At 42.4% G+C, this 10,756-nt stretch overlaps 1 protein-coding gene across 2 annotated transcripts in view; it reads left to right on the forward strand.

Annotated features, from left to right (window-relative positions):
- Window positions 1-10,650, forward strand: part of spryd3 (SPRY domain containing 3) — a 67,651-nt gene extending 57,001 nt beyond the window's left edge. For both annotated transcript variants that reach the window (XM_026332713.2, XM_026332714.2), the window contains exons 9-11: window positions 3,066-3,185; window positions 3,744-3,877; window positions 7,659-10,650. In XM_026332713.2, coding sequence (XP_026188498.1) covers window positions 3,066-3,185; window positions 3,744-3,877; window positions 7,659-7,793 — 389 coding nt within the window. In that variant the 3' untranslated portion in view covers window positions 7,794-10,650. The remainder of the gene's footprint in view (window positions 1-3,065; window positions 3,186-3,743; window positions 3,878-7,658) is intronic.
- The last annotated feature ends 106 nt before the right edge of the window (window positions 10,651-10,756 follow it).

Here is a 10,756-nt window from a genome sequence, read left to right on the forward strand (position 1 = left end):
AGTCTGGACCTCCATCCTGTGTGTTGGCTTGTATTGGCTCTGCAGGTTAATGGGCCGTGGGACTCTGGGGGTCCTTGTAGGGCCTGTCAGGAGCAACAAGCCATCCAGTGAGTGCTCTTTAGCAAGCCTCATTAACCCTGTCATGCCCCACCCTCCCAGTCTGTGACTCACACGTGCTATGACTCAACACCCACAGCTGAAGGTGGTTCTCTACCACCACCACCACCATCCATCCCTCATTAATGCAACCCAAGAAAAGGGTTTAGTTTAACTTCTGTGTAATCAGTGACGGGGTCTAATCTGATTCCCGCTCAGGTTCTGCAAAAACAATTATTCACCAGCAAGATATTGTGTAGGGGGATATTATCATCTTCTTACTGAAATTTCTTTCAGCTCCTTGACAAAGCGTATAGTTATGGCTGGCTTCAGGTAACCCTGAACTATCCCTTAGTTATGCTGCTATAAGCCTAGACTGCCCGAGGACCATCGGTGCACTGAGCTACCCTACCCTAACCCTAACACACCCTTCCCTTCCCCTCTCTTCCTCTCCTCCCTCCTCACATGTATATTCCATCATTGACACTAACCTTGTGCTCTCTCTCTCCCCTAGTTTGTGCCCTCTCTCTCCCTCTCTCTCCCTCTCTCTCCCTCTCTCTCTCTCTCTGTACCTTCTTGCAGGTGTCCCCGGTCCTGTAGCTGTATATCGCTGATGTGCAGTTACTGGCCCCACCAACCTGCAGTGTCTATTTGTTGTTTATTGTTGCTGTTCTTTTCTCTCTCTTCTATCCACTCACCCCAACCAGTCGAGGCAGATGTAGTGCCTTGAGATGATTTGTATTGTGATTTGGCACTATACAAATAAAATTGAATTGAATTACTGAGTGCAACAAACATGCATTTGAATGACATCGTCTCTGTAGCACAGGGAGTCTGGTAAATGCACAAACCACATCAATGATCTCAATCATAATTTATTTTGTCTCTCAACTAATGAATTATTGATTAATATTTTTCACTCACTGATGTGGTGTATTTGCATTGCCTTTAAAAAAAGGAATTTTAAGTGGCCAACCTTTCTCATAGAATCTACTGTTTAAATAAATCAGTTAAGGTTTCATCTAATAATTACATTTAATATTGATTGATCTACTGATATTTTGTTGAAGAATTCCTTTGTTTATCACAATTTCCGAAGCACATTTCGAAACCCAAACATATTCTGATTATTAATACACCAGACCATGACGTGCATGACATGATGAAATGGGCACCAGAGAATGTTTGGAAAAAGTAAACAAATAATTATAAAAATGGTTGCAAATGATCTTTCTGTCAGTCAGCTATAAAACCACCATGTGACATGTCTCAACATCACTACTAGAGCAATTATAGAAGACAATTACTTCACTTGTACAATGTAACTGTAGTGTTGTACTGCCTCCTGGCCCAGCTAAACAGTTACCCATGCTGCACTTCCTCATTCTGTATGCAATACCAGTGAAATTTGTTTTGACTGGTAGTGCGGATCGATAACTCAACACTTTTAGTAATAAAGTCAAATGGAGCTGCAAATGGAGTAAAACTTTACATACTGTGTGTGTGTGCGTGGGTGTGTGTGTGTATACATGTATGTGTGTGTATGTAATCATGGAAGAATATAAATATTGGTTTCTTTTTTCATGTTTTAAGAGTGTGCGAAGTCATTGTTCCCTAGATAAGGAAGTACAGTCTTTTCCAGACAACCTCTCATCACAGAAGGCTTGTTTTCCTGTTCGCAGTTCGTCTCAGACCTCAGCCAGGCTTAGTTGCTCGGGAGCCACACAGCATCCTGCTCTCTTCCCCTGTGGGCCCAGATCCAAGCCTTAAACACAGTTTCAGTTTTCACCTTTTTGTTGCTGCAACAATTAACATCAAATCTACCACCTGCTGCCAATCACTGTTAGCCTGACCAACAAGTACAACTTTGTCATTGAACTAACATTATCAGTTTCCTTTCCCATACACTCTCACTAGCCTCAGAGCCAGACCTTGGTCAGCACCTCTAAGTGATGGTTTGACCCATGAATGAGTGTGCAGAACATCCCTCCATCCTCAGGACTTTTCCTATCTTTACTGTCCCAGTCAACTAGCTCCATTCTTAGGTCCAAACCTAGACTTCCACACCAAGCTCACCTTCAGTGCCAGGCCTTGTGTCACTCTCAAAAGCCCCACTCCACTATTTTTAACTGTATTGCGCCTGTGCTGGTGTGGCTCCACTGTTCGCCTAGTGTGGTGTTGTGACAAGGGCCCGCATGGGAGCCGTAATGATACAGTGTCTCCATCTCTCGCCCGGTGCTCAGATAGAGATTGTTTAAACAATATCCTGAGCCAGGGACGGGTCCCATCACAACTCCATAAATATTTACCAGCAGCAGCCACGCCACTTGGCTTTAACAGCTTGTGTGCAGTTACGTGCAGTTGCAGTGTTTTTCTTTACCCTTTTTTTCCCCCATTATTGTCTCTTGCAAGGGTAGGCTGTGCTGTTTTGATGATTTCCAATGTTGTCTTTTTTTTTTAATTAGTATTTTTACAAGTTCAGCTTTCACCTTTACACATCATCATGACTGGAATGTCAGGATGTCCTGTATGTGCACTACATTGTACGTACACACGTTGCATGCTGCTGTTAAACACATTAAAAATTGTTGCACATAACACAAGGACAAAAATGACCTTACACAGGGTTTCTAAATTCAGTGCTATTAAAGCTTTCACAGTAGAAAAAGTTGCCTTAGAAAGTAATACAAAGTCTAACGAAATATTGTCTTTTGCCTGCGATTGACAGTAATAAGTATAAAATGTTTCAGTATGTGATTGCAGGGTGTCGAGGGATGACACAAGTAAAAGTAGGATTGTTGTGACAGTGGATTGTGCTTAGTTTAATATGTCAAAATTATCACGAGAGTCAAACATGTTGCAAGCCTCAGCTTGCATGTACAGATTTGGTGAAATGGGCCCCAAGCCTGTAGCAAACTGTCTAATTTTTAATTAGTAAATCTGAATCTATTACTTCTCTTCCCTGGCAGATGATGGGAAGATCTTTCATGGCAGCGGGGTTGGAGATGCTTTTGGTCCTCGGTGCTTCAAAGGTGATATCATGGGATGTGGTATCATGTTCCCACGAAACTACATCTTGGATGGAGAAGGTGAGGGCAGAGGCTTTAGGTGGTACAATTACACTCAGTTGTTAAAGAGGATGACATGTTTGTGGGAAGCCCTGCTCTCAAACATGCTTATCATGGTTTAGCAGTAGGCCATTGCTGCAACATTTGGTCTCAAGATAGTTCATATGTTGCATTTGGGAAAAGAAACTGGATGTGAACTAAGGTCTTCCACGTGGGAAACAGAACAGTCACCTAAAGGGGAAATTTTTAATCTCATTTCTTTTCATGAAAGACAAATATATGCTTTCCTGCTAACAATGGTTTCACTACATGACTTGCTAATAATCAGACATGCAGCAACAATTCAGAATCCAGATATATTCAAATTTATACACATCAGTCTGTTCTCCTCTAACCTTATAATGGCCCACTAACAAACCTAAACATCTCAGTTCATAGATTGAATCAAACGTACTGCTGTCCTTCTGTGTTTTTTTTTTCCCTGACAATATATCGGTTAGTAAAACTGTGGCTCAGCGTCTGATCTGCTTGTACATGAACACCTTTTCTTAAGGACACTGTGCTCTGTTTTGTCCTCAGGTGACATGGATGACTGGAACCGGCTGGAGGCCCATCCAGACCATGCACACGTACAGAACGTCCTCTATCACAATGATGAAAAGGAAGAAGAGGAAGATGGGGAAGATCAGGGACAGGAGGACAGAAAGGTCATGGTGAGGAATACAGCTGTGTTAACCACTGCTACACATTTATGTAAACTACATGTTTTAGAAATACGCACATGATAATGGAAGATGGCAGTGGGTCAGAAAACAAATGTGAATATTAAGCTTGGGCTAACTGGAATTACAGGACTATTTTGCTAACATTGCATGAACACAACAGGGATGCATGTAGAATGTGCTGCATTATAACTGTCACCCTTTACACCACACACACTGACACAATCACAGATCTCCATTTTGTGCCTTAGTCCTGAGTTAGGCATTTTAACCAAGGAAAAATACATTATAAATCGTGGCCTAATGGATAGGGAGTCGGACTTGTAATCTGAAAATTGCAGGTTTGAGTCTCAGGCCCGGCAGGGAAATTGTCGGTGGCATGTAGCAAACAGCCAGCGCCCCGTCCACCTTCAATACCACGACTGAGGTGAGACCCTTGAGCAAGGCACCGGACCCCCAACTGCTCCCCTGGGCCCGCAGCATTGGCTGCCCACTGCCTTGGGTGTGTGTGTGTTCACTTTCTGTGTGTGTGCATTTGGGATTGGGTTAAAAAGCAGAGCACAAATTCTGAGTATGGGTCACATACTTGGCCAGTTAAGTCACTTTCACTTTAACTATAGAAGAAGTAGTACTTTATTAATCCCCAAAGTAGAAAAGTAATAAAGTAATTATTTATTTTGGTGTGTGTGTGTGCGTGTGTGCGTGCGTGCGTGCGTATGTGGTGTGTGTGTGTGTGTACGTTATTGTTTATATTGTGGAATTATAGTCTTATGGCCATGGACACAAAAGACTTCCTGAACCTCTCAGTCTTGGCTTTAGGAGGAATTAGTCTGTGGATGAATGAACTTCCCATTCATCACAGTTCCTCTTGAAGTGGGTGGGCAGGATTGTCCAGTATGGAGTTGATTTTGTCCACCATCCTCCTCTCTGCCTAAAGAAGACTGTCCAGTTCCAGTCCAACAACAGATTTTGCCTTCCTGATCAACTTGTTTAGTCTGTTGGCCTCACCAGTCTTGATCTCGCCAGCACACAACTACAAAGAACAGTGCACTCACTACTACAGACTGATAGAACATCTTCAGTAACTCATTGCACATGCCAAAGGAACAGAGTCTCCTGAGGAAGAACAGTCTGCTCTGTCCTTTCTTGAAGAGTGCATCTGTAATGTTTGACCACTCCAGTTTGTTGTTAATGTGGACTCCAAGGTATTCGTAGGAGTCCACAATCTCTACTTCATCTCCAAGGATGGAGACAGGGACTGGGGTCTTCCTGCTCCTCCTAAAATCCACCACCAGTTCTCTGGTTTTCTTGATATTGAGCTTTAGACAGTTGTTGTTACACCAATCAACAAAGCTTTTTATCAAGTGTCTATACTCCTCATTGTTATCATTATTGATGCATCCAATGATTGAAGAGTCATTAGAGAACTTCTGGAGGTGACAGGTTCCTGAGCGGAAGTCTGAGGTGCAGAGTGTAAACAGGAATGGTGCCAGTACAGTTCCTTGGGGTGCACCGGTGCTGCTCATCATCATATCAGATATGTAGCCATCTAAGTGAACAAACGTGGCCGCCCAGTGAGGTAGTCTTTGATCCACTCTACCATGTCTGCGGGAACTTCCATATCCTGCATCTTTGCACTTAGCAGGTGGGGCTGAATAGTGTTGAAGATGGTAGTATGCTCTGTGCATTAAGAAGATGGTGGCATCTTCCACTTTGATGTGTTCCTGATATGCAAACTGTAGGGGGTCCAGAAATTCAGACACTTGAAACCTCAGGTGTTGCAGGACCAGTCTCTCAAACACTTTCATGACATGTGATGTTAGCGCTACTGGTCTGAAGTCACTAAGGGTACTGGGATGGCCTCTTTTTGGTAATGGGACAATACAGGAAGTTTTCCATAACTTAGGCACGTTTTTGAGCCTCAGAGAGAAGTTGAAGAGTTTCTGAAAATCCTCTGCAAGCTGTCCAGCACACACCTTAAGTACTCTGGGACTGATCACATCTGGTCCTTTTGCTTTGTTGGTCTTTAGTTTAGCTAGTTACTTCCTCACCTGTTCTGTGGCAAAGGCTGGGCCTGTGTATTGTGTTGATGAGGAGTCAGATGGTGAGGGCAGGGGAGGAGGTATTGGAGGTGAGGTATACTTCAATGTTGTATGGCTGCTGATTGAGGAGATGGCATCAGTGGGGAATGGGGAAGCAGCATTGGCAGAGTTGTTGGGTGGAGGGATGTGAAGAGACCCCAAGGCATCAGCTAAGGTGGTGTAGGGAGGAGGGATGGTGTGTGAGGACAATGGATCAGAGTAAGAAGCAGAGGGGGTGTCAAATCTATCGAAGAACAGGTTCATTAGCAAACTTTGAGTCTCCTTCCACAACAGTGTGTGACTTCTTATAACCAGTCATTATTTTCATCCCATTCCACACCTCTTTGATATTATTCTGTCTCAACTTGTGCTCTACTCTGTACTCTTCTACAGAAGTGGATGTAATCTGTGATATAGTGAGAGATGCCTTCGATGTCCTCACCATGAGTGTCCATGAAAAGGTCCCAGTTTGTAAGCCTAAATCACTCCTGCAGGGCCTCCTCAGCATCCTTTGACCAAACGTTCACATACCTCTTGGTAGCAAACTGTCTTACTACGGGCTTGTTTGTTGGTACTAGATATATTAAGTTGTCGTCTGATCCACCAAGTGGGGGAGGGCTGAAGAGCTGTATGCCTCCTTCACATTGGCATAAAGGAAATCAAGAATCTTATTTTCTCATGTTGCACAGTCCACGTACTGTTTGAAGTTGGTCAGAGATCCCCAAATACTCACATGGTTAAAATCCCCATTGATTAGTGTAAGGGCACTGGGGTGTTTTGTCTGGAGACCAGCAACTGTGTGGATGATGTCACATGCACTTTGTGCTGCAGCTGATGGAGGAACAACAATGGCGTGTGAAAACTCACGGGGCAGGAAGTATGGCCTCAGTCCAACCACCAACAGCTCAATGTCTGGAGTGCAGATACCGTCCTTCACTGTTACATGTACAGGGTTGCACCATTTGGAGTTAACAAAAACAGAGAGACCACCTCCTCTTTTCTTGCCGCTCTGTTCCTCTCTGTCCGCTCGCACTAGTGAGAACCCAGGCAGTTCAAGCAAGCTGTCCAGTATATTTTCACCGCTCGGTGAAGCAACACTCTCGCTGGCTGCTAGCTAAAGCAGAAAGTTCATCCACTTTGTTGCAGAGTGACCTCACATTCCCCACAATAATTTTGGGGAGAAAGAGTTTAAATCTCCTACGTTTTTCTCGATGCTTCACTCCTGCTCTGCAGCCCCTCCTACGCCTCCTCAGATCTTGGGGGAATTCAGGTTTTATACCAAGAAGCAGACTTGTTCCCTTGAAAGCTAGCAGTTGCTCCCTTGGTGCCGTTGCCGCAGAAACATATATTTCCTGATGCAGTTTCCATAATCTCTATATGTCTCTCCACAGGAATTAGAAGATCCCAACGCATCCACTTTCATCCGTTATCAGAGATAAAGCATAGATCTTGACTTGACTTGAATTAACAGATGATAATTCAGTAAAAAACTTGCAAGAAACAAAAAACAAACAGAGGAGCTGCTGTAACTGGCTGCCAACTAACAGGCACCATTCAAGAATTCTATAGCGCAAGGATCATGCAAAGAAAAATTTAAGAAAATTCAAAAATAATTGTGTTGGTGGACATGGCTTCATGTGTGTGAGGGGCTGTTCTTTGACATTCTTTAACTCTCCAACTCCCCCTTGTAGGTGTTTTTCACAAGGAATGGGAAGCTGATGGGCCGGAGGGAGATAGCAGTTCCTCCCGGAGGGCTCTACCCCACCGTGGGCATGCTGAGCAATGGAGAGAAGGTGAAAGTGGATTTGCATCCTCTCAGCGGATGAGCAAGCATCTGAACTGCAAAGAGCTGGCTGCACTGTAGAGCTCACCCATGGTAGCCTAGCATGCTGATACTCAACATTCAGCTCAGCTGCATGCATGCAGGTCACTGTCATCTTCCTTGACACCACCCCAGCTTTTAGTTGATGAAACTTTCATACCACAGTCATCACAGCAATACATGCAGATTCTCCACCTGGTTGTAATGTGGCAGAGTGGTCCTCCTTTGGTGGTTCAGGTTACATTGTGGAAAGTGCAGGAGAAGTAGGCATTTAACTGTCAATTCTATGCAACCTATACCTTTATCTTCCTTCCTTTCAATTCCTTCAGCATGCAGTGTTTTACTGAGACACTGAGCTGTTAAAAGCCCCTCTTGTGAGGTCTAGCACACTTATTTTCACAACCGCAAGCAATGCATAACAAAGCATAGTGAGAACAACAGTTGTGCTGATTCAAATCTTGCTCCTCTCCGTGTTCTCTCTCTCTGGGTGAGGCTGCCCTCCTGTGAGCGATCAGGGTTCTGCTGTGGCCTCGCCCCACTATGCTCTCACATTATGGATCACATTATTTCAAAGTATTGCAAGCCAAACCCAATATTCTATTTCTTAGTGAGAATGGATATGTAAATATATTATAGTTTCATGTCAGAGCTAGATAACAAATGAAAACATGTGAGGTATGTGATATGGTAAATACTAATTTAAATTTCCTATGTCAAAAGTTCAGGGAATGTGTATTGTTTTTGCACTTTGAGATCATCAGATAGTGTGAAGTGGTTGTACAAAATGAACAGAAACACAGTCCTACTCAATGCCACAAAGTACAGCCATAAAAATAACTAGAGTTCCTTAAACACCTCTAAAAGTAAAGTTGGACTTTGCAAATCTTACACAGACGTGTCAGTATCAGTTAAGTCACAGGTTTTACTCACTCTGCATGTTTGCACTTAATACAAAGGATTATTTAGCATTTTAATTTTCTTTCCCTCCTTATCTTAATTAGGATTATGTGATGTTTGGGAGGTCATTTAAAAGATGCTTACAGACAACTATACTGGAAATATCTGCTTATATGAAGTCCTTGTTTGTAAAGTCAGAAGATAACTTCCTTTCTGTGATGAATAATTAATTTCTGAATGTTTTTGTACACATAAGACATTGTTTGGTTGCTGTGTGTGGGGCACATCAGTCGTGTTTTTGTAGTGTGCAGCATATGACAGTAACACCAGGGGCCTGTATCATGAAGGGAGATTAGTGGGGTGGCAGCTGCGTTTAGGGTGCACACATTTTCTTTTATCAATACAGCAGCTGCCTCACTCTTAACCAGGTTAGATTATCAAAGCAGCTATGCTGAATAGGACAAGCCCTAGTTAAACACCCGACTACTTGCTAGAAAAGCTGGAAAAATGGGGTCATCATTCCTGCAGGACCCAAGCATGGGAAAAAGATTAAGTTTACAGTAGCTGAAACAATCGAATCAAGATAACTATTATGATTTCAATCAAATATTTCAGTTATTTTTCAGATGTGAAGAAAATGCTAAATATTCTCATGATCCAGCTTCTCCAATGAGAGGCATTGCTGCTTTTCTTTGTCATATGTCATTGTATACTGAATACCTTTGGGTGCAGGACTTGGTCCGCTTGAGGTCTGGGAAGCTCCAATGTCCATTTTACATTATTTAAGGTTTCATAGACTAACAGTCAAACAAATTAATCAAATCCATAGATTTTCCCTGTAAAAAGCACCTACATTACCCACAATGCAGCACGACCCACTGAGGGTTTACTAGAAGATTTGGTTGCGTTATGCTAGAGTGGGCTTGGATTGGATTGGATTGGGCTTAAAAGGCTGGTAAGAGCTTTTCTTATAGCTTCCTATCCTGTGTTATCTAAGTTCAGAACCAACCAAATTCTACAGTTTGTCAGATTCCATGCTGCTCTCTCTGATTACACAGTTGCCTATATGTCACTGCAGTTCCCCTTTAAGACCTCTCCCACAGCTCCTAGCTGGATCTGTAAATACCAGTTTCCTTTATTAGTGATACTAGGCTCACTGACACAGCTGACCCAGAGAAATGATACAGGCCCCAGAGCTGAAGCAGTCTATGTAAGGGAATGTGAAATACTGTCCAGTTTGTCATATTGTCAGTGAGAGTTGGTTTCCATAAAATTGAGTCTGGATGTTTGTTTCTTCTGCTTAATTCATGGGAGTGAAAAATCATCTTTATCATATTGTATCAGCCGTCGTATCATCTTCACACCTGTGTTTGTCCATTAGAGCATCAGCAGCCCTGTATCTTTAATGTACATTACTGTTTTTGGCATGTAGACAACCCACGTAATTCATACACAGACTGAAATGGTAAAATTAAAACATGCTGTAAAAAGACTACACAGGGTTTAACTGTAAATCACATCTGCTGGAGATTGTATGTTTTTTACCTGTTGTCCAACAAATGTGTTAGAGCCATTAATACTCATGTAACTATAGTATGTCGGTCTTTCACCTGCAGGGCTAGACACTTATGTACATGTTGCAATAGCCTGAACTGAATAACTCAAAGATACTAAGGTGACACTGGTGTGGGTATTTCGGGCACATCTTTGTTCAGGGTATTAAAGCCAACTGCATTAAAGTTTACTCATAATCTCGGTTTACATAAAATTATACCAAGTAAAACCAAATTTGATTTTTGTAAGCTCACAAAGGACTCTTATAACAAATTCTAGCATTGTTGAACTGAGCTATAATGGCCTTGTTCAGTTCATGTATGATCATTAGTAAAGGTTTTGATAATGTAACTAAGTCATGGGTTTGTTTTTATTGTACATAGTTGTTTAAAAGAAGTCATTTTGCCCAAGTAGCTATAATTTTTATGCCTGATTTTGGTGCCACTGTATGATGAGTTACCTTTTACAAAGGGTTTCAAAGTTGTGACTTTTCAATTTTACAAAGGCTTTATAAAT

This window comes from Mastacembelus armatus, chromosome 7 (assembly GCF_900324485.2).
Source record: "Mastacembelus armatus chromosome 7, fMasArm1.2, whole genome shotgun sequence".
Taxonomy (NCBI): Eukaryota; Metazoa; Chordata; class Actinopteri; order Synbranchiformes; family Mastacembelidae; genus Mastacembelus; species Mastacembelus armatus.